The following is a 26,700-nucleotide window of genomic DNA, read 5'->3' as shown; positions in this document are numbered from 1 at the left end:
AGCCCTCTCTCCATTTTACCCCATCTGTCTGTCACACTAAATGTCTCTCTAGTACTCTCTCACACACACACACACACACACACACACACACACACACACACACCCACACACCCCAACCTTCCCCCACGTTCTCCCCACTTTGATCAGCAGTGCTTGTCAGTCAGACTCTCGTCTGTCTCAGCCAATATGGCTGCCCTGACACAAAGGGGGGTGGAGGACCTGGAATAACAATGGAGGAGGATAAGAGGTAGAGACAAGTTTGACGGGGTCACCTTGACTCCCATGACAAACTTTATTTTGCAAATCATAATGACGAGAAAGTCTCGAGCTGAGGCAGGGGCAGTGGATGGATAAGGCCGAATGGAGGGATGGAGTGTCAGAGAGAAATGAGTGAGTGGTAGAAATGAAGAAGAAGAGCGAGGGGTGGTGGGATATGCAAAAAGTTTCTAATAAATCGGACTCCAACTAACAGTTACTGCCGTTATCAGTTAATCTGTTGATCATTCTTCTTACACAAGTGGCAGGAGTTTTCTGTTTTATACATTTAGATGTGAAAATGTGCTTATTCATTTTCTTGCTGAGAGTTAGATGAGGAGACTGATAACATCTCATGCACATTAATTGAAGCTTGAGGTGGGAGTCAGTTATCTTAGCGTGGTATAGGGAGAAACAGATAGCTCAGCTCACCCAAAAGTTAAAAAATGCACCTCCTGGTAAAGACACTTAATCGTCATGTAAAAAGTTGCAGCGTGGTTTCATGGGAAGCTTCCGGCTGTTAGTGTTTCCTGGCGGCCAGTGGCTGGGCTAATTTTCTCTGCCTTTAGCCTTTCACCTAAGCTAAGCTAATTTCCTCCTGGCTCTAGCTCCATAGTTAATGGAGTGGTATCGACCTTCTAATCTCACATTCAGCAAGAAGCGAACAAGTGTATTTCCTAAAATGCTGAACTATTCCTTTATAGAATTCATTCATTTTCTGGACTGCATCCTAAAACTGGTCCTTTTCTACTTTTTATATGCTCAAGGTTTTTGTCTCTATTTCACTGTGACAAAGTTTATATTTAATAAGCTGCAACTGATGATTATTTTCATCGTTGCTTACTCTGTCCATTACTTTTTTTGATTAACCTCTCTCTGCAGCTCTCCCTGCCCTGTGGGTTCAGGCATTTACAGTTCGTTTACATGTAGAATGAGTTGCTCCTTAACCAGAACTAAGGACTGCATCATACAAACGCAGGTCTCAAAATGATGAACAATGTATAAGCAACAAATAAGCAATGTCATTATATGTTTATAATCACTACTGCTGTTTTATAATAAATAAAATGATTCTCTTCCCACCAATCAATTTATATTACAGCTGAGTGCAGCACGTATACACCAAAGGCTCTTTAAAGGCATTTAAAAACTCTTTGACCTTTTCACCACCAAAAAAACCATTTGCTATGAAGGAAAGAAAAAAAGTTGGTCACTTTATAGGGAGATAACCAAAAGAGATTTTCTTGTATCAAATATGTTTTGCTGACCACGTCCTCCTTAAAATACGGACAAACTGTGCAGCCCTCCTCGACGCAGAGATCCACTTTTGGCCACTTGACAAACGTCTTCTTCAGTGTGAGCCATTAACCACGGTTCTGTGATGTTTACATGAGAGATTAAGCATTAAATAGAGGTATAAAAAAAAAATGAGGGGAATAGGGTTTCAGCAATCGGTCAAACCATAAATGGTGAAAAATGTTTATACGATATAAAACATAAAGAAGTGTCAAATTCTCTACGTTTGATCAGCTGGAACCCTGTGTGAATCTTTTATCAAAGTTGCCGATATATTTTCCGTCAGTCAACTAATAAGCCGTTCGTTTCATCACTAATGAGCTTAAAACATTTTGAATCAATGTACCACAGTAAAGTACAGAACAACTTGTTAAAAAATATTCTTCTTTTAAAGCTGATTAATGATAAATAATTATTATTGTATTTATTATTACAATACGCACACTTTCATTGTGCATACTAATCCCACTATGTAATGCTCCCTTTCATGTGTCTTACATGTCCGTGACATTACGAGGAAGGAACATTACTGTGGTGATGTGACTACAGATGCGGGATCTTGCACTTAAAACACTTTGTCATACAAGTGATTGAGTCGAGAGCTTTTTTTTATTTATTTTTTCTTGTTTCTTCCGCCATTTTTCCGCTGCCATCCACAGAGTGAGTCATATCCACTGTCATTACTTAGGCTCCCGTTCCTGCTGCAGTCAATACATTTCGAGTTAATGGCAGATCACCGTGGAAATGATTGGTGGCAAATCAAAATATCAAGATTACTTGTTAAGAGAAGTTGTTTTTGAGAATGATAACTCACTTTCTAATTTGTGAAATATTCCTCACAGGAGTATTAATGAGAAAGTGAGAGAAGAGGGTGTGACAGACATTTGTTGAAGGAGGCGACAGAGCAGAGGATAGATGGAGGGGTGAGAGGGGGAAGAAATAGAGTTTCACACTCCCAAAGAGTACACTTTTGCCCTCGACCATGAACTCACACACACACACACACACACACACACACACACACACACACACACACACAAACTCATAGAAGAAAGGAAATTAAAACTGTGCAAATCTTGGGGACTGATAAACATTGTGCTCCTGTATGCCACTCATATACTCATTCATCTGTGTTCCTTCGTGTGTGTGTGTGTGTGTGTGTGTGTGTGTGTGTGTGTGTGTGTGTGTGTGTGTGTGTGTGTGTGTGTGTGTGTTCACTTGCCTCACTTGTTTGGATTGGAGCTGCAAGGTTAGACCAACAAGCCAATCACCTGCCAGTTTACTACTCGCATCACGCTACGCTTCGCTGTTCACAAACACCCCTCTTTTTATTTCTTCTTTCTTTTCTTCTCTCCCCACACTCTATCCTCCCTCTTTCACTCTCCATTTCCTTCTCGCAAACACACAAACACACACTCAGTTGGGAAATTCTGAAAAGGAGTGGGAGGTAAAGTAAGAGGAAACCTAAACAACGGGAGACATACACAAAGGCGTAGACAGGATCAATCTCTTTAGAAAGCCTGAACATAAGAGAAACAACAATGCTGTGAAAAAAAGCAGGAGAGCGATTTTTATTTCTATAACACCATCTCTCTGTTAAAATCTATCTATCCACTTTTAATCTGTTTGTTCCTTCCTTTCTTCCTTCCTGGAGGGAAATTCAATTATCGCAGCAGAAAGGCAGTTTCTGTTAATTCCTGCAGACTTATGGCTCGCTGTTATATACGGATGAGTATGGTGGTTAAAGAGCAGCACTTACAGTTAGTTACAATACCAAGAGAAAGTAAGAAGGAGTTATACTACAGCCTCTGTCTAATTGGAACCATGTAAATTAACACACAGATGTGCTAAGCACAGCTGAATTGTTGGAACATGTGTGTAGCATTGGGCTCTTTATTAACTCACCAAAGAGACAGATTCTGTCACGTATAACCGAATCTGTCAGTGAGTGAATGTGTGTGTGAGTTTCTTGAAAGCTTAAATGATGCCTTGGTAGTAAAATTTGAGTATGTTTGAATGCAGCATACTATCAAAGAAGACGCATCAGGGAGCACGCTTGTTAGAATAATGCATGAATTCCTGCTATTACTGTGTGTGTGTGTGTGTGTGTGTGTGTGTGTGTGTGTGTGTGTGTTCTCCACTCATGTACATCTGGGTAGCACACACAGACATTCATGGTGCAATTCCTCACTTTGATTCCATGAATTTTAAGCCCACAATGTCATATGTTTGGAACTAAACCTCCCGAAGAGCATGCCAGAGTGCATTCAGAAAATCTCACATTTTAAGATGCACTTTGGATACTGTATCCCACCTTTAAGGGACGTGGACTCCTAAGTCCTCCAAACCCCCCCCCCCTTAATTCATTGCTGCCAAATTTAACAAGGGGCTGTAATAAAAAGCTGTGGAAAGAAGAGGGGATTTGTATCTTTCTTTGTCTCTGTCGCCTTGCAAATGTAAATGTCTGGATTGTGACAAAAAAATGTTTCATTTCTCATCCTGTTTTTTGTGCCTATGGCAGAAAGAAAAAAAAGATTGTAAATCTTTCTTGGAATGAAATGTGATGAAAAGCTATAGATATTCTGAAAGTAAAGAGAGGCCGCCTCTACTTTGTTCAACTTCTATTAGATGTAACGTATCTGTGATGGAGGTGTTATTTGTTTTACGGCTGTGAAATATTGAACTTCGTATGAAACCACATCTGTCCTCAACGTTTTCATCTCTCTCTGTCTCTCTCTCTGTCTCTCTCTCTCTCTCTCTCTCTCTCTCTCTCTCTCTCTCTCTCTCCCTCCTGCTCTCTCTCTCTCACTAGGCTGAACCAGAGGGCTTCTCCCATTTCCACCTCTATGTGTGTGCAGCCTTCCTGGTGAGGTGGAGGAAAGAAATTCTAGAAGAGAGGGATTTTCAGGTAATGTGCACGCAAAGACACCGGGGGCGACATAAACCTTTGTGTTTCTACATTAGAAGTGACACCCAGATTGGCATCCACACGTACAGCAAAGATACACACAGGAACACATACACACTGCGCATCATGACATGTTTCATACGCAGGTGCCGACACCGATGGTGATATACTGTAACGTAGCTTTATATCTATGTGGATTAAATCTCAGTTGTCCCGGTTGTGTAGGAAAAAAATAAAATAAAATACCCACAGTAAAACAGCAGAGTGTTGTTGTAGACTTGTTCATGGCCTACATCCCTCTCCATTACCTCCCCGGTCATTAGCTGTGAGGTTCAAAAGTCGTTGTGAGTGCATTAGTAGATGACAGTAGACAGCTGCCAGAAGGTGACTTTGGTTGCCAGCTCACTGGGGGACCTGGCTTCTTAACAGTAGCAACACAGTCCAATATCATCACATACAAACATCATCGCTGCTCTCTCCTCTGCTCTTTTTTTTTTTTTTTTTTTTTTTTTTGGTTTCCAGTTTTTCAGCGAGCTATCTTGTCTTTTCTGTCCACTCTTTTTACGCATCATAACTTAACTTTCATCACATATGTCCTCATGTCTGTACATCATGTGGTCATGTATGTGTTGCAGCACGCACATTTCGACAAATACACAAATTTAAGAGCGTGTTTCTCCCAGCTCCATTTAGTTTTACCTACCGGCCGGATTGCCATACAGACTTTTTTGGAAAGGAACATAAATTCTTAAAGCATGTTATTACAAATCTGAAAATGGTTTCCCACAGTGTGAGTAAAGTGGGGCAATTTGTATGAATGACACGATAGAAGCACTCCTTGCTACCGTTGCTTTTGTGCTGGATTTTATTTAATGAAGTCGCTGAAGAATTATATTTTTCCTGGCTTGAATGAGGAATAACTCTTAGGTCTTTCCAAGGTTCTGCACATTTGAGTTTTACTGTAACTCCACTTAGGTAGTTATTCTTAAGAAAAAGGGGATCGAAACCAATGCAATAACAACCAAAGCAAAGGGGGTTAAACTTGCTCAATGTGCATTCCTGACAATGACATTCAAGCCCTCCGCTCAATCTTTTCTATGACTCCTACTGTGTAACAAATCAGGCGAACCCTTAAAAAGCAGCTCTAGTCAGAGGGTTAGAGTTCTAAAGAATCTGTGTTTTAGATGGATGCTGGCTGATTAAAGCTGATTCACCAACTTGAGTGAGACACTGGAGGCTGTCTGAGTTTGAAGATGAGACATCAACTTACTCATCTGTTCTTACTTTCATACTCTTCTTAGTCTCTCTCGCCCTTTCCCCTTTTCTATCAGTCAAGTTCAAGCTCAAATAAAATTGCTACTTTTTGTTCGATTCCATTTCAGATTGAACTTCAGGATATTTTTTTTTTTTTATTATTATTTTTTTTTTCATGGATTTCTGTAGCGTTTTGAACTGTGTGCACAGAACAGCCTTGGAAATTTCTGTGTAGTATTACTGTGTGTCCACTCTTTCTTAAAAAGAAATGTGTGCATTTATGGAAATATTTGGTCATTTGAACAAGACAAAGCTGGAAGACTGAGAGAAGATAGAGTCTGTCTGACGTGAGGTCAACAATGGCAGACTGAAAAATCATCATGAATTCAAGAAGCTCCTAAACACTGTCAATTTTAAGACAGCTAGGTCAGCTTCAGTCTTTTTGCATAATCAGAATATGTGAAGTATGACAGAGGCTTGTGACTTCACATCGCATTATTGTGAAAAAAAGTGACAATGCAGTTATAATTTCCTCCTCTGTGCTTGTTAGTCATGGCATTGTCAGTCTATCAGTCAGTCAGCTAGTGGCTGTATTGCTATGAAATTCTGTACGGATATTCATGATCCCCAGAGGATGAGGCCAACTGACTTTGGTCATCCCCTTACGTGATCTTTAGCACCAGCACGAGGTTGTTTTCTTGGGAAAAGTCTCAACAGCTATTGAAGAGTTTGCCACGACATTACAGACATTCATTGTGTTCCGATGAATCATAATTACTGTTATATTCTGATGTTAGTTGTCGTGCCGACTGCAGTTCCCCTCTCCGGTGAAATATCTCAACATCTATTAGACAGAACAACATTTTGTTCACACGTTCGTGGTCCCGTGACAATGAATTCTAATAACTTTGCTGCTCCCCTGACGATTCCTTCTGTAGCACGACCACGACGAACATATTTATAATTTAGAATGATTGGCCATGAAATTTGGTGCACACATTCATGTCCCCCTCGGGATGAACTGTAAAGTCTTTGGTGATCCACTCACTCTCCCTCTAGCACCATCATCATCATCATCATCATCATCATCATCATCATCATCAGGTCTAATTCATCCAGTACTTTGGATTATGACCAAAAAACGGCAAAACTAAAGGCGTTCCAGTCAACCTCGGCTGAACCTTGCAGTTAGTGATGATTAGCTAACTGAAAGATGATTTCTTGTGACCAAGAAATGATAGAGTGTACAAATCAGCACTTCAGTTTGGCTGGTTTATTTGTGCACAAAAGACAGATCTGGTGCTGGGTACACCAAGTCTCTCACTGAATGACAGAACTCGAGCTGCTTATATCCTTAATTGATCTGAGTATGGTAACTATCATCTGTTAACCTCAAGACCTTTCTATCCGTGTTTCACTTTTATTGCTTATATCCTCCTGGAAGGGAGTGCATCACTAAATCTCAGCAAGGATGTAGAAAAATTCCTAAACAACAATATAACCATTAAACCCAGATGAACTCCTTGGTATCCTGCTCCCCCGAAGGTCAGCAGCTTACCTAAGGTTCACATTCTTAACGTCCTTAAACCAAAGTTTCCAACATAAAAAAAAGGAAATACAACCTTACACTAACATTACACAAAACTGTGAGCATGTTAGCATGCTGATGTTAGCATTTAGCTCAAGGAACCACTGTGAGTGCAGCCTCAAAGAGCTGTCAGCAGAGATTTTTGGTCTGGTTTTAAAACATTTTTCTGCTGTTGGAAATAATTGGAAACCAAGGCCGCAGTGGGTATCTTCAACATGTACTCAGGCATATACTCCAAAGTCTGTTCAAACTTTTCTGCAGTAGTAGTTTTGAATTCAGAACTCCTAAATGAGGAAACCCCAGGAGTACATAGTCCTCACGGAGACTGCAAGAAGCTTTAGAAAATACTCGCCCTGCTGTGGTAATATGGTAAAAGACTTTGTAGATACCATGAATTCCTAAATAGTGGCCTCAACTGCAGGGAGAACTGGGCCTTTATTTAAAATAGGCCTATATAAGACACAGGCCTTCATTTCTACTTCTCTCGTTTTTTTTTATTTTCCTGTTTTTTTTTCCCACAAAAGTTCTCCCTGTTTTTTTTTTTTAACCACTCCTGTTTCCACTTTCTGTTGATGCTATTTCCTGCTAATACAAACTCAGCGCTTCGTCAGCGTTTACCTGTTGCCTCGATAAATTCAAGATAATGTGCATTCTTTACAGCACTAATATCATCAATACAGCAGTCATGCCATATACTTTATTTCTCTTGCCACTCCTAAGAGTCTGGCCCCCCCCCCCCCCCCATAAACCCAGTCACGCAAAGACATACACACACAAAAACACACACATACACATACACAGCCAAATGTCATCCTGGCATTTTCTCCTGCCCAATATACAGCAAATGATCTCTCATGGCCTATTTGTTTATGTCTTCATGGGAAGACATAAACAAATACTTAATGGAACACAGATGCCCTTAATGTGTTTGTGTGTTCATGTGTGTGTTCATGTGGGTGCATTGTCTGGATATAGATATATATATATATATATAAGCGTCTGTCTGTCCTTCTGTCCGTCTGTCTGTGTGTGTTCAGAATAAAAGTGTGTGTCTGTGTTGGAATGGAATGTTACTTTGAATTTGAATTTCCAAACAGTCATGTCTGTGTTTCTGAAAGATAAAAGGTACGTACATTTACACATTTCACTTACACAAGAAAATTTTCATTTTCTCAAATTGATCTATCAAATACAATTTACTAAGTATTTTTCTGACACTGATTTGTGTCAGTGGGGAAAGAGAAAAGTAAAGATTTCTTCTCTTCTCAGCTTTAGTGGTTTAATTCCAAGAGATTTCTGCCTCTGATCCAGTGAGCCTCAGAGTTCAAACGTGGGCCTGCCAGGTTCTTAAGGGCCTGTTGAACAGCTCTTATCTCCACATGCTTTACCCAGCAACCCTCTCCTCTCATGTCTGCCTTTCTTTCTCTTTCTGTCTTTCTCTGTGGCTCTGTTTCATGTTGCTAATTCCCAAATGCTTTGTTTTTGCCTCTCTTCATTTCTCTGCTTGTTTTGTTTTGTTTTGTTTTTTTTGTTTTTTTTATGATTCCTTCTATCTCTTTCTTTCATTTTGCCTTTCTGTCTTTCTTTCCACCTGTCACTTATTCCTGCTCTTTCTTTTCTTTCTCACCCACATGTCACTTTTACATTGACATAATGAGTAGAGGGCTTCTAGTGATGGCAATGTGTGTCAGTCAGACTTAACACCAAAATATCTCACCAGCTATTGCCATGAAATTTTGTACAGGCATTTATGTTCCCAAGAGGATGAAGCCTCCTGGTCATCCCCGGAGTTCTCCTCTAGCTCCACCTGTTGGTGGAATATTCATATTCAAAACAATATTCATGGTTCCCAGATGATGAATCATAGTGGCTTTGGCGATTCCCCGATTTGTCCTCTTGCGCCACCATGACATTTTTGGTTTTTTTTTTTTGTTTTTTTGTTTTTTTTGGTGAAATATCTTGACAGCTGTCAGTTGTATATCTTTGATCTGTTTGTCCAGAGGATGAAGCCAACTGATTTTCATATTCCCTGAGTTTTCTTGTAGCTCCAGCATGAGGTTTACATTTGTGTTTTTTTGAAGGCGATGTCAGCTCAGTGTAATCTGTTTCTCCTTGCCTAATTTTAGCAAACTTTACAGTGACAACAAAATAATTGCCTCAGAAATGATAAAGGAAATGGTTCAGAAACAACCATTAAAAGGCAGTAAAATGTTAATATTAAATAAAAAAGACAATACAACACATGCATTAGAACACAAGTCAAAAAAAAAAAAAAAGCCTAGAACATACATGCACACAAACAGCACATGCTCCCAGCAATATAATAAAGGTTTCCAGCCTGTTCTCATCAATCTGCTCATTATTACACTGAATTACTTCTCCAATTTCTCCAGGCCTGGAGGCTAACTAGACTTTTAGCAGCTAGTTAGCACAGTACAACATTAGAAGCCTGTTCCTTTGTTTCGTTGTTATACATTATTTCTCTGATTGATTTGTACTTTACTTGGTTGGGAACCTGTTTATGCCTGAAACAAATTAACTTGATCAGTTAGATAAGAACTTTTATCCTGCTTTGAAATCGTAATACTTGTCTTATATTTCGCCACTTCTCAAAGAGACATTCAAACTCACAAACAAGTTTTTCTTTCGAGGTCAGTTTAAAAGACATAACCCTCTAAATCTGCTCAGCCACTGCAGTGTAGTCACTTTCCGTAGTAAAACGTGTGAGCTAATTGCCTCTACTGTAAAAGGAAGAACGCGAGAAGCAGCAGTGTATGACACACTGCTGGCGTTTTACATGCTTGGGGTCTTAAGAGGGAACACAAATGATTGATTCACTTTAATAGTTTTAATTAAAAAATGCATGCAGAAAGTAATTTCAAAAGGATAATTCATGCATTGTTATCAAACATAGTACGGAGAGTAACTGTGAATCTCCTCCCCTGGTTGTGGGATTGGATTGGTTTAGCTGCTAAATGAAAAGCAGGAGTATGGCACTCCCCAAGCAATCTGCCTTCCACCGTTCCACTTCAGCTAACACTCTACTGCTAACTGCAGGCCTGGCCTGCATGGATAAGTTAGCACAGGCACAGACATACACACACTCACACACACACACAGACATTTTATGCACTTTCTGTCACTCAAAGCTTCGCGCAACAACATAAACATGCACACAAACACTCTCCCACTGTACCGTTTTACCCACACATTCGTGCATCACCTGTCACACATATTCACTTTCGATCACACACACAGCACACACAGTAATGGGCAAGCAGAGAGATATTATGCAGGTATGTGTTTGCACTGACGTTTTTAGGAAATGCCAGCACAGTCAGCGCCATTCCCATTAGTCTGCACTACCTGCAGACACCAACGGGGCTGCTGCAGAACTGCCTCTGAGTGTCTATGAAAAAACCTCAGCACTCTGCTTTTTAAGCCCACATATTTGGTGCTGCTTGATTCTGGGCCTGGAAATGTGACAGTGGACCAGTATGAATTTGAAAGCCCCCCCCCCCAAAGTTCAGAAGCAACAAATTGCCATGTTTTTCAGTGATATTTTGAAACCAAGCAATAACTTCAACCCAGCAGCCAGAAATTCACAGAGATGAGGTGTCTTGTCAGGTTTTGGCACAAATGTCACCTTGTAATATATGACATAAAGAAGTGAAGTATTGCTGCTTTTGCAATTTAGCAATTTTCCAATTTGTATTTCTAAAGATGACAGTCTCATAAGGGACACAATTGCCATATTTTTACGGTGCTTGAGCAGGTGTTCTTCTCTACCTTTTGCTTTTAAATGTGTTCAAATAAGACCTGTACATCTTTCACAAATTATCCAACATACTGTATATGATACAGCTTCAGCTCTTATGCTTTGAAGTCAGCAGTGTTGTCGTTCGTGCAGTGCAATTTACCTTGACTTTCGGTGCCTAGATCAAAAGTTTTGAAAAGGCGCTTACATACTTAGTACACACTTTATTCACCACACGCAATACGTCTGATTCTCTCCAGGTGTGTTAACGTGCAACTTTTGTTGAGATGTTTTTTTTATTCATATAGAATATAGAGCATGTACAGGATGACGCCCTCTTCACTTGATAATGTGAATATTCAGTTTTCCCACAGCAAACATATTTTTGTTTTCATGTCATGTCTTGTACCTTAACAGTCATGCAGACACACATTGTATATTATATATCCTTGAATTTTCTAAAAGGAACAGAACATAAAAGAAACAGCTGGGTGCTCAACTAAAGACCCTGTTAAAGTTATATTCTCTTAGTTTTCCTATGATATTCATTTATACAGTCTACCTACTGTATTTACATGAAAAAAAACAAACTTGCTAGTCCATTACATAACATCTTTTTGATTTAGTGTGTTCAGGGACTCTTATCTGTCATTTAATTCTTTATGTCAAAGGTCGAGCAGCACTTGAGTTAATCTGTACACTCACAAGGACGGCCTCCCATTTGCGTCCATTCGCAACAAAAATTTGTTGAATAACATTTGTCGGCGTGGGTTTCACAGTCATCAGTGTAACCCCCATTGATCGCGACCATTTAACACTGTTTCCTTGAGATTTCATTAGCAAGCGTTGCTGAATAGCCCCCGTCGAGAGGATCCCCATCTCGACTGTTAATGTGAGGCCCAGCGTTTCTGTGAACGCAAAGCTATTAGTTCTGTGTAAATGGAATCTCACTGTCACTACAATTTTTTTTTTTTTTTTTTAGACGTGCAGAGGAGGTATGGAAAGAAAGTGAGAGGTGGAAGACTGAAAGAGGGAGACAAAGATTTGTTTTCACCTTAATTAATGGTGTGTGAAAAACTGTGGACCTTTGCAAATGTCAGCATCTGTCCTCAGATCAGTTATGTGTGGAGAGCGCCTTGGGTTAGGCAGCCCTAGCAATAAAGGAAAGGAGGGCACTCCAGAGGAACCAGGGTGTTCTGTAAATGTCAGCACTATTTCAATCACGATGACTAGGAACACAACTTTGTTTAGGATTAATTTTATATTGTAGAAAGGATGAAAAACCTCAAATTCTGGCTCCACTTTTTGGCGAATCTCCGCTTTGCCATTACTCGGTGATTATGTACACTTTATTTGAGGAACAATACACAAACAGCCCCCAGTTGCATAATTTGTGTGTGTGTGTGTGTGTGTGTGTGTGTGTGTGTGTGTGTGTATTAGCATTCGAATGAGTTAGCAACCGCAGCGTCTGCACATGCAACGCACTACACACTGTGTTTGTAAAGCTGATAGAACTGCCTGGGAATAAAACAATCAAAGCTTATCAAGAGACAACGAATGAGGCGCACCTCTGTGTTGTGTTCATTATTGATGGATAAATATAAAGGGGAGAAAAATCAGGACATGTGGCGAGACATGTAATTAACTTATTTTCAGCATGATATCAAAAAGATAACGTATTCATGTTATGCAACTATAAAGAGTGTTTATAGATGTTTGTTCTTTTTTTTTTTTTTTTTTTTTTCCTTTTTTTACATTCACAACACTTATATCCAGTTTGTGGCTTTGATACATCCTCACCTTCGTCCTCTATGTAGAGTTTTAATTTACTCGTTATTTTTGCATGGTGACATATTTCACAAAGATCTATTTTAAAAGTTTATTTTTGGAAAAACAAAACTCAAATCCATTTAGTCTAGTTATCAGAACAAAGCGTGTCCCTGTCAGGGCGCCAGGACAAATGCTGGAAAATTGGAGCTCCCACTATTTAATCGGGACATCTGGTCACTCTAGATGTCTTACTCTGCCAGAACAAATGCTGCAGAATATTATAAACACCGTAGTCCGTAGGGCCCTCTACTGGAAAAAGCACTTTTTCTGTATTTACTGCAGTGCCTTTTACATGCACTTTCCTTTCTCTGTTATTTTATGATGTGATATGAAAAAAAAAAAATCATTCTGTAGAATTGAGCCGCCAAGGTTACCAATAACAAAGATCTAAAAAAAAAACTGACCATAGAGTTGAATAAACGCTGCTCTAACTCAGTGTCAACTGAACATTTGACCTTGCAGCTGTTTCTAATAAATTGGCAGCAGTGTATTTTAAAACTGAAAAAAAAAAAATCATGTTGATGTTCATTTTTTAGAGTGGGATGTTCATTGTGAAATGGTTGCTAATTTGCATTTGTGTGTTGCATCAGTATATATGTGGGCTCTGATAAGCTCTTTCAGTGCGTATATGTGCGCCTTTCTTTTGTTTTTCTTTGAATAATTTCATACGTTTCACCCATTTATCACGACGAGACCTCCTCATCTTCTCCCCCAGAACTTTATTTCCAAACTTGGCTTGTATCGAGCAGACCTTCTCTGGGGTTTGTAGCTCTTCTGATGGATGGCGCTGCAGTCAATAGTGCTGAAAGTGAGACAAGGCCACCCTTGGTAAACAACTTTTAATAATCACCCCGTTGATTGAGTGCCTCACCCGATGTGGCATATGAATCTATTTGTGCCGAAGCAAGAGGAGAAAAGGGAAAAATGAGAGAAAAACAGAGAGCTTAATATGGTGGAAGTAATTATGTAGCTCTCCACCCCATCCTGCCTTTTATTCTGTGACATCCTTCTTTCATTGCTCCCCTTCCTCCTCCGTGCTCTCCATCACTGACAGCTGAAGTTGGCTGTAAGGCTAACTTGCGTGGGCTGGTGTGCTGAATTATTGTGCTGTATGATTTTGATGACCAAAGCTGCTTGTAAAGTCTGTAGTGATCAGTCACAGTGTGGCATTGGGTGGACCAAAAGTAAGTAAGTGAATGTGTGTGTGTGTGTGTGTGTGTCTGTCTGTCTTTGTGCTAAAATATGGGCACAAACACAATTGTATATTAGCTGTAAAAGTGAGTGGTGTTGTCGCTCTGTTGATCAGTGTGCGCAGGTACAAGTTTGCCATTGCCATGAGTCTCCGAAAAAGCATTTATCAGCTCAAGACAATCGTGTGTGAGGTGATTAGCGTGGCGTCTGAGTGTCATTACCGACTTTATCACTGGCTGAGGTTTATCCACGAGAGAGGGAAATAGGAGATAGGAGGAGTCAGAGTTTTATGGCTTTTTTGCCCTAAGATAACAGCATAACGGGAGTTGCTCTGTCAGCCCATAAGCCAAGCGCATGCCCCCCTGCTCAACTCAGTTAAGACACAAAAATGCCAAATAAACAGCAATATCGACCCACTCGTAAGGAATAAACAGACTGCAGGAGCAGCAGCAGGAGGAGGGGGATGAATAGATTTTCAAGAAAAGGAGAAGAAGAACGATTTGAGGAATGGGCTGGCTCATGAAGTGAGACATAAATTTGAGACGTGAATTTTTAAATTTAAATGCTCTTACATGTAATCAAAGCGAGAGTTGAGACACCGCCGCCCCTGGGTTCTTCCAGGGATCGTGAACTCTTGATTGGGGTGGCATTAACCTTTCTGAACTTGGCAGTGGGTGAAGGCAGGAATTAAACTCTTAAGGCTCAATTTTTTTTCTTTTATTGAATTTACCATGTAAGAGTTCATACGGCCTCTGCATGATGAAGTGCCCATTGAACTGTTCATATTGCCAGTTTTTGTGAAGCACTAAACGACGTGGTTCTCTGGAGTCGTTTGCATGTTTGAATTTGTGCAACGAGAAAAATGTTTGCCAGATTTGGATGGTTTTTGGTGCGGGGGGGGGGGGGGAATATTGACTGCTCTTGAACTTTGAAGTTTTTCATAGGGAAAAGTGAAACTACTCAAGCAGAGTGAAATATCACTGTAAATGCTTCAATACACAGAACACAGACAACTGTTTTAGTACTTAGATTGCTTCTGGCTGCATTTTTCCAAAGGTTATGAACTTGTCATCGGTCTGGCATTGACTAGTACAGAATGGGTGCAAGGCTAGAGCCTGCTCACTGTGAGCATGAACTGTGGAGAGGAAAGTGATCTAACTTGTTTCTCCTCATAGAAGATTGTTCTTTTTTATTTTAGGTTTAATCAAAAACCATTAAACAAATCTCTTTATGAGGTATCAGCAGAGGTTGGAGTATCCAAATAATAACCTCAACACAAACACCCACGCTTGTGGTTTCATGTGAACTGAAAGCATTCAGCCAATCTATCACCCATTCTCACAGGCTTTAATCTTATTCACACTCCCACAGTATTTAAATCACCAAAGGTTCTACCCACATCCCGCATGTCGCATTATCTTTCTTCCTTTAATACATGACATAGCAGGTTTTTATGAATTAGTTTGCTTTCCACACTCTTGGACTGATATTGACCTAGTGCACATTAAGCATGTCAGGAATGCATGAATGTGAAATGAGAAAATGGCCCAGATATATTTACACATTCATACTTAGTAGTTTTCAGACCTGTATGCAACATCCAAAAAACCAAAAGTACATAATTGGACCAGATTAAAGTCTAAGCTTCGTTATGTGCGACTATATTATTAAAAGTAAAAAGTAGCAGACTTCTAAAGGAATAGTTTGACATTTTGGGAAATATACTTATTCACTCTTTTGCCAAGCGATAGATGAGAAGACTGATGCCACTCACATGTACGTACACTAAATATGAAAACTCCAGCCAGCCAGCAACTCTAGCTTAGCTTAGCATAAAGACTGGAAAGATACAAAATTCACCTACCAGCAAATGTAAAGTTCAATAATTAATGTGTTATGTCTTGTTTGTTTAATATTTACAAAAACAAAATGTAAAAATGTCATGTTGTGGTTTTAAGGTGGGGGTTACGTGACAGTTTCTTGGCCGGGAGCAGTACTTTCCTGAATTCTCCGCTGGTTGCCTAGCAACTGATTTGTGTTTTTTTTTTTGTATAGATTAAACAAACCAGATATAACATGTTAATAAGTGAGCTATGTGGGTTTTATCAACATTGGACAGAGCCAGGGTGTTTCCCCTGTTCCCAGTCTTGGTAAGCTAAACTAAGCTAAACTAAACTAAGCTAAGCTAAGAGGCTAATGCCTGTAGCTGCACAGACTTGTGCCACTTCTGCACAGACCCGAGAGTGATATTAATGATCTCATCTTACTCTCAGGAAGAAAGTGAAGAAGCTCATTTACCTATTTCTTTAAACTAATGAAGCTGCTTTAAATTTTCCTACAAAATGAATCATAGCTCAAAAACTGCATTTTTACAAATTAAATCAGTTCAACAGAAAGTTGATTAGACGTAACAAAGAATTATTTTAAAAAAGCATCTCTAAAATCATCTTTACTTGGCAACAGAAATATATTATCCATAGAAACAACATCAAAACCAGTCTGTATTAATCTGCCAGGCTTTTTACCGGCCAACATTTTTACAAGACAACTTGGCTGTGCCATCCTATGTCAGCTCTTACCTCCACATCCTACAGTGCCCCCCTCCTACATTAGCACCCACTGTTTGCCAGAGTGCCCATTTTGTGTAATTATACGAACTACAGCAAGCTAATGGCCCCGACAGAGCAGTGCCTGGGCCCATTACACCTCAGGGTGCTGCAAAACACCATTACCACCACCAGCAACCTGGAGTGCTCGTGCTCGTAGGTGACAGTCTGTGTGCGTGCAGCTGCATCTCCATGTCAGTGTTCATGTAGATGTGTCGGTTAAAGGAGGTCGGAGGTGTAATGATACATGTCAAAGACTCACAACAGCTACTACAGATGATTTGCCATTTTTAGCCACAAATGTGTGTCTGTTGGTATGTTTGTGCGCACCACACCTGTCATCTCTCCCCCATTAATTTCTCCAGGGGCTTTAGCTGCTCACTGCTGGGAGCTGTAGTTGACACTGCAGGAAAGACAGCAAGGCACCTCGTGTGACTTTGGGCACTCAATGTACTCACTTCACTTAGCACCATCTCATTCTGCCTGCAAACTGGCTATTTGGTTCTCAGGCGGAGGGGCCTTTAATTGTGTGTTTTATCTTTTTCTACACGTGTCAGTGTGCTCACTCTTGTCTCAGTGTATGAGTTTAACAAAAGCCACCATTATAGCTGATAACTACAATCTGCTTTGAAGTAACTTTTCACTCTGACTCAATTTGAGGTTTCAGCTCTAATAACTAAATAATATTCATCTATATCGCACGTACATCATTTCATCCAACTCAGTCCTCAAAAATGACTCAACCTTCCAATGAAGTTTGTTTTGAAAACCGGTGTCTTCATGTTAATCATCTCTGCTTAGCATCAGGTTATCATTTATTTACTCCATACCAGCTTTAAGGTTTTGATCCTACGCCGAACATATGTTGCTGCTGCTGCATGAATGTGGAGTACAGATTAGGATAGACTGCATTAAATCAGCTCAGCCCCGTTAGATCCAGGTTAAAACGATAACTATATACACTGTGAATAAATTTCACTTGGCAGTGGTCTTGGCTCTCTGTGTAACCAATACATTATCCCATTCTCTTTTTGAACAAAGAGCCTTAGCACTGACTCTATTGACAATCTGCTTTCCCCTCAGTATCAATAGCCATTAACCACTTTAAGCCTTGCCAAGCGTAGGAGACGGAGAGCTAATTGCCTTTTTTTTTTTTTTTGTAGTGTACTTTATACAGTAATGGTGGATCAATGTGTTTGTTAGTATTGTGGGATAAATGGATATTCATGCCTGAATAACCACAAGCACCTACACACACACACACACACACAGCAAGGCTAGCTGCATAAACTGTATGCACCGGCAGTGTACACACACCGTTATCTCCTCCTTCTGTCTTGCCTCTACCTCCAGTTTACTTCATCATCTCTTTCACCGATGCATTCCTATAACACACACTAGAGCAAACATGCATACATCTCCGTACATCGCACCGCACACTCTTTTGTCACATCTCTCTCATTTCTGATTGCATGCATGGCCTTCACTAACCCCCCCCCCCCCAACACATGCTAACCATACATTGAAATTCACTGCCTACACAGATTCCCCTTTTTTTTTTTTCCCTCTCATGGAAACGTGCACGCTCATTCACTCAGACACTCATGGCCTCTCAGCGTGAAGTGTTGCCACCTGTGTGGAGTGGAGTGAGTGCTGCGTTTCCCCCCTGACAGCGAGATGTATGCAATTAAACCGTATTAAAGTCATTAGCCCAACAGAAGTGATAGCCAGCAGATGGTTACCACGCAGAAATATGCTCTTAATGAAGCTCCTCGGTCACTATGGGTGTTAACGTGTGTGGCGGAGCATGCCTGAGAGCACTCGTGTGTGTGTTGTGTATATGTTTGTTTGGGTGTGGTTCAGCGGTGACGCTCGAAGCAGCACTTGATTAAACTGTGGGTGGTCCTTCTCCTGCAGTAAAGCAATTAGTGATATCTGTTGATTTATAAAGATAAGGTATCACGTGGTAAATTTCTCTCCTACTACTTATCCAAATCTACTCTGTGGAGGCTAAACAGGCTGGAGGGAGGATATTTGATGTGAGAGATTCGGGAACTGTCGTTTTCTGAGGATAAAAAACAAGCCCCATCTCCAAATCAGTAGCGTCATGAACTCATCATTAGCCAAAGCTATAGCAGTTGACTTTGTTAATATTACTGATTAATTCCAAGTGCAATTTGAGTTCCCCTCATTTACCGACCTGAGCCCATTTCTATTAGCAACTTAAGACGACTGTCCCTTTACAGCATTAAATATTTCGGAGGGCCTGTTGTGCTGTTACACACTAGCAAGTGAGGCTATCTAGCTTCCTCTGGGAAAGTGCTCCTTAGCTTAGCCTGCTAACCTTTGCACTGAGTACTGCTAGATGTTACTTTTCATTCATGTTTGTGATAAAGTGATTTGTTCATCACACATCGTACAAAATTGGAGTTGCAGGAGTGGTGACGGTAAACGAACCGGAGTGTAAAAACTCAACGGGTTGTGCCGTGTCCTTTATTAACATAAATGAATTGAAAGAATCCCTTTAGTTTTAAGACATATAAGACAATACTCTTTAGTTTATATGCTAGAAACAACATGTGTCCTACTTCACTGGGAAGTCCGTTCACAAGTGTTTGTTCACTGGAGGTTTCTACTTTCAGCATCACACTCTGGTAACTTATGTTGGACCATGATTTGGTTTCTGAACTAGTTGTGATGTCAGAAAAAAAATCTTGTACACACACACACACACACACACACAAACGCCTTAAACTGAAATTTAAGGTAACCACAGAGAAACTTCCCTCCCTCAGCAGATGAATAAGAAAACAGCCTTTTAGTGAACAGTTTCTATTATATTCTATGCTGTGAAGGTCAAACATTCAAGCAAAGTAAAAAAAAATAAGCAAAACACATTTTTTAGTGGAGAGGGACTTTAAATTTCAGTAAGCATTTAAGTCAATTACACACCCGTCATTGTCAATAATATTAGGCAACCTGGTATTAAAGGTTTGGTGTAAATCAACAACATCAGCAGCATCCCAATTATCTGGTTCAGTTCATAAATCTCTCCACTGTCAGGCGTTCAGAATTCATTTAATAAGACTCTTTTAGTGGAGCGATGCTCCTCAGCGTTAATTTCTCTACAAGTCATGTGTATCCAGGATTCAGCAGAGGGAGGCTTTCCTTTTGCCTGAAGAGCCTGAAGCAATAAGGTACAGTATGGGAGGTACACGGTGTCTAGCCCCAGGCTCCCAGGACCACTGGGGTGATGCGTAGAATAATATATACTATGCACCACATCACATCACATAAATATATATATATGCACACATAAGTAGTAGTAGTTACGGCTGACTGACACATGAACTACATGTGGTTACATCAGTTGGAGTCTCAGATGGATGCTTTTTTTTTTTTTTTTCCTGTTCTTAATAATTTATTTTCTCTTTTACTTCTGCCTTTGTTCTCTTTAAATGAGCTATTAGTTACTGGTGATTTATATTCAGCCTAACATGCCTCACAGGTGTTCAGCAGGACATATACAGTTCAAACATTGTTTTTAATTCTTTATTTATTTATTTAGCATCTGATTGTATTTCACATGAGCAGACGTAACACAAACATAAAGACATAACGCTTGCATCCACTCTGCAGTCTGTTAGCTGTGAGCAAAATGGTTGGATTTGGAGTGTGTGTGTGTGTGTGTGTGTGTGTGTGTGTGTGTGTGTGTGTGTGTGTGTGTGTGTGTGTGTGGATGGGAGAGAGGGTGAGTGATGAAAGGAGAGAGCTGATAGTGATGCTCTATTGAATACAGATGAGAGAAAGCCAAGCAGAATTCTGATCAGGCTGCCTTCCTCTCTTTCTTCCACTCTCCCTCTGTCTCTCTCTCCATCCCTCAGAGGGGAAATACTTCAGAGAAGTGCGTCTTTCTGAACTAGGGGGGGAAATCATGAGGTCAACCTTTCAAAGTCAAGGTCCGGGTCTTAAAGAAGCATCTATTATATTGGGTTTTTTTTTTTTTAAATTTAGAATTAACAAGAGGCTGGTCTTTGATGGTCTTGATATGACGCAGTATCTTAGAGAGAATTTGATCATGAACTGAGACTCTTTTTTTTTTTAACGTTTGACAACACTGGAGGCCAAAGTTGTTAGCATTTTTAGCAGCGCTCTCTGGCTGCTTGTGCATTACTGAAATACTCCAACAGGGCTTTCACACATTTCAAGGGCCTAAGGCTTATAAAAGTCAGTCACCGCTGTAATCACCAGCTACTCTTTTAGTCAAGCTAAGAAAAACAATTTTCAAAAGTTACTGTATGTCAAAACTGATATTCAGCTGGGTTTAGCGGTTAGTTATTCAGGAGACAGAGGTGAAACCTCAGCCTAATCTGTATAATCTGGGTAGGGTGGCAGCTTTGAGATTCATTAGTTGGAAAAAAAAAAAACTTGCACTTTTCCACCCTCACACAGAATACAAATGCTTATTGTTGAAAAGTCATTGGGGTCATCTCACCGGCTCATTAAAAACAAGCGAGGAAGGAAAAAATTAATGGAGCCAAACACCTTCGATTTAATTCGTAGGAGGGTAAAATAATACAAAGTGCCTCGCTGTAGTAAATATAGCCGCGTAAAGTTTTGTGTCGTTCGAACTTCTCGGCAGTTGTAGTAAGATGAGAGTGGAATGTGCATAAAAATTTAGAAGCACTCTGACACGCTAATAAAATAGAGGTTAAGTATAACGCTACTCCACGGACTCATTACAGTTATATTCAAATACTTGAACTGGTGTTTAAAATATTTTTCGTACCACAGTCACAGCCTCTACGACAGCAACAAACTGCTCAGGAGTCAGATGAGTGTAGACACCACAAGACCCAATGTGATTTGTCCTTCGATGTGATTATCAACACCATGATTGGTTGTAAACCCTGTTGTCACGGCAATGATTTCAGCCTTGATGATGAAAACTCCCGGGACACTGATCCATAACGCACACACACACAGAAGCAGTCTGTCTCACTGCTAACCAGTCTCATTCCCCTTTGAGAGAGAGGCATTAGTCTGCAAGATTGAACTTGCGTATGTGTGTGTGTTGCTGTTGTCTGTCTTCGTACTTGCACAGTAATGTACTGAACAGGAATCTGGGGAAAGGAGTGAGCCTCACTGAATTGTACTTGACACTTTATTCTTTCTTTCCTTTTTTTCCCCCGTACCCCCGACCCACCTCTCTCTTTTTTCTCTTTCTTTCTCACAGCTGTTATTAAACCACTTTGACTCGGTTAATAACATCTCTGTCACACTCAAACACACAGACAGAGGCAGAAAGCAAGTGTAACCGTGCCTGTCTGCTACACTAACATTACATTCGTACATACCAGACCCCAAAGGGTATACTTGGTGGGATCCCAAATGCGGCTACAGCCTGTAATCATATTTTATGCTGTAGTTGTGTTTAGTTGTACAGAGTTTAGGGCTCTGTAGTTTTTTTAAAAGTCACTTCTGGGCCCATTTATATCTGCTCTTCTTGGGCACAGTACACAGATAATGATTTCTGGCCACAGGCTGGTGTAACTAAGGCCCAGCTCAGACCTGGCATTAAAATGTGTGTTGTGTCTTGAGTGACCACTTGCGATCAGATCTCACTTCCTGCTCTATATGCAAATTAATACGTATTCTTGAACGGGGAAGTGGTCTTTTGGACCCCACAGTGCATCATTACTGTTTGCAAAGACCAAATGCCTTATTGTTTGTAGCCAGTTCAATGATGACAGACGGGTCCATTGTGTTTGTGAGAGGGAGAGAGAGAGAGAGAGAGAGAGCGGGGTAAGGAGGGGTTGAGCTAATCATTTCACTGCGCGCAGCTCATCAACAATGAAATAAAGTTTTAACCATTTGAAATAGTAAAATATTTTTGGTTGATAATGAAAGTGTGGCGGAGGACCTCGCCTCTGCCTCTGGAGGGTGAGTTCACACCTGTACTCAGAGCTGTCCACTTGTGATTGGATCACCTGCGATGCATGTTAATGTGCTGAACAGGGCTTACGTGTTTTGCGCTGAGTCCAGTGTAGACCTGGGGCCGGAATAGTTTTTCACTCTAACTGAACAAACTGTCCAACTGAAACAGAGAAATGTCATTTATATTATATTCAAATCATACATTCATATGTTGCAGTCTTTAAAGCAATCTGTGATGCTCAAGACTTAGCTAAAGAAGCAAACCAAGGCAGAGATGCAGCCGCCCTCTAAAACTAGCCACATCTACACACCATAATAGCACTTAATTGACTTGATTGAAGCATTCAACAACTTACTGCTGTACTGGCTCGGCTTATTTCCGTTTGCCGAGGAACAGGTCATCATTGGCTTTTTGCTGGACCTGCTGGAGACAGCTGGTTGAGGCCTAATTAGGTGACTTATTAACTTGTTGCATGGATTTATTCTTATAAATGCTGCTGAACTGCAGCGACTGCATTTAGAATTGGCTGAATGTTGATCATAGTGCAAACCAAACCACCTCCAGATCTGATCTGAGGCAGGTTTAAATAACTTCTTAATACGTACATACATTCCAGATAAGATATGAAGTTAGATTTTGGCTTCTTTTTTTTTTGATAGACAGTGAAGATAGAAGCAGGAAACAGGGGCGCCCTAACCATTAGGCCACCGGGGTGCCCCCAGCTTGCGTGATAATAACCAGCTGTGAATTGGAGCTTGATGTCAACACCATTATTTATATTTCTGTCTTAATTGGTTTCCTCCCATTTGTGTTGTGTGAGGTTTGTTGCCAACCCAAGCATCAGGATTCTGCATTGATATCATCATCTTTAATATCATAAAAGACATCAACTACTGCCTACATAGGCTCATTACCTTCTCTACCCTCTTTGCTATTAAACAGTTGATTTGTCGTTGCCTTTATTGTCTTCTTGCATCTATACGTCTGAAACTGTTGTTGTCGTTTTCTAGTTTCATCTGACTCCTGATTTTTGTGTTTCTTAATGTCTCCTCTAAATGTTTTTTTTTTCTCTTTTTTTTCCCAACAGGGGCTAATGATCCTCCTGCAAAATCTACCCACGATGCACTGGGGCAATGAGGAAGTGAGTGTGCTGCTGGCCGAAGCCTACAGGTTGAAGTTTGCCTTTGCCGACGCGCCCAACCACTACAAGAGATGATAAGCGTGGCGCTCCGCAGCTGCTCCCCTCCTCTTCCTCCTTCTCTTCCTCCTCCTCCTCTTATTCCTCCTCTTCCTTCCCCACAGTCGTCTACTGAACTTAGAGGCCTCTTTTCCTACATGGAAGGACCATCCCTTTTCTTAACCTCCTTTTCCCAAATTGCCCAACGGGCCTTTCAGCTACTAAGAGATTCGAATCAGCCAATGACTGGGAGGACGTGCAGTGTAGCATTCTAACATGTTGATGTGGAGCCTTTTTTTTTTTTTTTCTCTGATCAGCTCTGAAACGTGCACTCCTGCAGTCCAGTGCAGATCCCTCTTCTTCATCGTTGAAGACCACACCACAACTTTGTGTCGGAGTTTGGTTCGCTCAAGCTGACACCTCAAAAGTACGACCTCAGGCCTGATGCAGGACCACGAGCCTTTGCTCAGCGCCGCCTGAGGTCTAGTCTGGCTCAGAAGAATGTTCTTTCCTGCTTACTGTTATTTCCAATACCATGGCAATAACTTGTTCTTTGTTCCCCGTGGCAAAGATGTGACCTTTTTTTTTTTTTTTTTTTTTTTTTCCAGTTTGCAAAGACAAGGAAAGATGGCAAAAGGGCACTGAGCTAGACGGTTTACATATCTGAGCCCCTCTCCTGGTCACAACACGACCCGGAGGAACATGTCCTCTTCTGTTTTTCTTTTTTCTCCCTCCTGCATCCTGCCGGGAGGGACACAGATTGTTTTCCTTCATGAACACGCCGGGATTTCACAAAGAGAGAGAGAGAGAGAGATTGTCAGTCTAGAGGGGAAGAATCATGTCTCCTTCCTTCCACAAACCACACACAACAGCTCAATCCTATTCTCCCACCCGCACTCCAGCATCACAGCGTTTTGAGTGTAAGACAAACAGTGGTAAGAGGCTGCAGGTCAGGAGGGTCACACATACGCAGATCCGCATCAGAGGTAATAAGCCATTAGGAGTAAGAAACTACTTATTCCCACTCATTCGATTTTCCTCAGACCTGTCTTTATGAAGGACCATGTCTTATCTATTATCTATTCCTCCTCTCTGGACCTAAGACTACCTCAGAACACACGGTAACACACAAGTCGTAAGAACTGGAAATCCACTCACTGAGGCGTGAATGGACACACAACACACGTTGGCGCGTATATTGTGACTTTAAAAGAAAAAACACACACACACACAAACATGCACACGTCAGTATGGGCTCAAAATAAACGCTTTCTGTTCATTTCAGAAATGAAATTCTCATCAAAGAAGCTAAATTTGTGTAATTGTGAAGTGAAGATCAAAATGAATAACTTTGGCTTGTTAAGTACAGTTTCTGTTTTCCTCACCCACTCCTCTCCTCCTGTGTGATGGGCCCTGTTTTCATGGGTGTTTAAAAAAAAAAAAAAAAAAGCCACATGCAACCTTCCAGTTGGTTGATTCGGTGTAGGTGGAAACAGTCTGACATTTTTCCGAGGATAGACTTCATAGGACTTTGCAACAGCAAGCACAAATGAAATGTGTTTTGTAAATGTGCAACAGTTCACAGAATAAGTTCAAATAGAGATATTTCTTTACGCATACTCTGCACAGGAGTTCCAACTCAACAATACGACTTTAATTCAGGTGAAGTTTCGGTAAGGATTTGCCTGTACGCAGCTCAACATTAATCAGTGATAGTTAATATAGTTCTTAATATTCACCCATAAGGCCAATCTCGCCTATAAACATATGCGAGTCGATTATGGGTTTTCTTGCAGCCTCTATCTCTAAGGACGTCTTGCACATTTAGAAGGTAACTGAACATGCTTGATCCATGTTGGTTCACTTAATTGAATCATGTGTAAGCAGCAGTGAGCTACTGCAAAATTAACAACATAACATCTCTGCTAGTGTGCACTGGAAACAAGTACGCTATAACTTTGGTTTTCTGCAGCTTCCCAGTGGATGCAGTAAAAAAAATCATCGGCGATGTTGGACAAGATCCTGGAGTTGTGCTGGACACACTCATAATACACTGCTGTGCCTTCACTCAGCTTCAGGACCATCGTTGCTCCTCTCTACATGTTATACAAAAAGTGAAGGTAATCAGAGCGAAGCTTTGCACACCATTGCATTCTCTTCCGACTGGAAAAAGTAGAGTTCATTTTTAAAATTTTCTAAATGCGTTTATGCTGCAGAAGGAGTTTGGTTGCATTTGATTGTGTTTTCCCAGAAGTGTAAAATCTGGTCTGAACTCCTGTCTATTGCGATAGAAAAACAACAGGCTTAACAGATAACTATTATTATTAAACATTACCTTTAATGTGAAATCCTTTTCAAGCTGCACATAACTGAACAAAAACCGCAGGTGCATTTAAATACAAGCTCATCATTATTGTGCACATGAGCTTCCACTTATTGTAATCATACCGTTACTGTAGCGCTGTCTCTTTCACCATCTTAATTGCGTGCATCGTCCTGTTCATTTAGAGCACATGGGATATCTTACCCAAAGTCAGTAGCACCATACTGGTGGATGGGGGGGGGGGGGGGGGGGGGGGGGGGGTAATCAGATATTCATGACATAACACAAAGCTGTTAACGTTTGGAGCCTCCTGTCGCGACTCCGCCAGGATCCATTATTGTCATCCCGAGCCCCGCAAAGACGGTGTGCATAGGTGTGTGAAGGGGAGATGGAAGGAGAGAGGGAGCGAGTTGTGTTTCTTTGGAAGTTTCAGGGCTTTTTCTGTGAGAGCTGTCAGTCTTTGATCACACGTCGGGATTTTTTTCACACAGCCCGCGCCAATTCACAAGCCCCTCATCTCCCATGCTCTCTGACAAGGAAAAACTGCACTTAATTTAAAAGTCTATAGCCTTTTTTT

General features: G+C 40.7%; 1 protein-coding gene across 3 annotated transcripts in view; it reads left to right on the top strand.

Moving 5' to 3' along the window:
• The window catches only part of tbc1d22a (TBC1 domain family, member 22a), a 119,166-nt gene extending 93,209 nt beyond the window's left edge, over positions 1-25,957 (top strand). For all 3 annotated transcript variants that reach the window (XM_023422994.2, XM_023422995.2, XM_087178428.1), the window contains 2 exons: positions 4,364-4,459; positions 23,711-25,957. In XM_023422994.2, the coding sequence (XP_023278762.1) occupies positions 4,364-4,459; positions 23,711-23,839 (225 nt within the window). In that variant the 3' untranslated portion in view covers positions 23,840-25,957. The remainder of the gene's footprint in view (positions 1-4,363; positions 4,460-23,710) is intronic.
• Positions 25,958-26,700: the final 743 nt, after the last annotated feature.

Source organism: Seriola lalandi, unplaced genomic scaffold (assembly GCF_002814215.2).
Source record: "Seriola lalandi dorsalis isolate HSWRI2012SDOR001 ecotype SW California unplaced genomic scaffold, Sedor1 jcf7180002054688, whole genome shotgun sequence".
Classification (NCBI taxonomy): Eukaryota; Metazoa; Chordata; class Actinopteri; order Carangiformes; family Carangidae; genus Seriola; species Seriola lalandi.
Note: the sequence above shows the minus strand (reverse complement) of the source record. Positions and strands in the feature narration are given on the sequence as shown.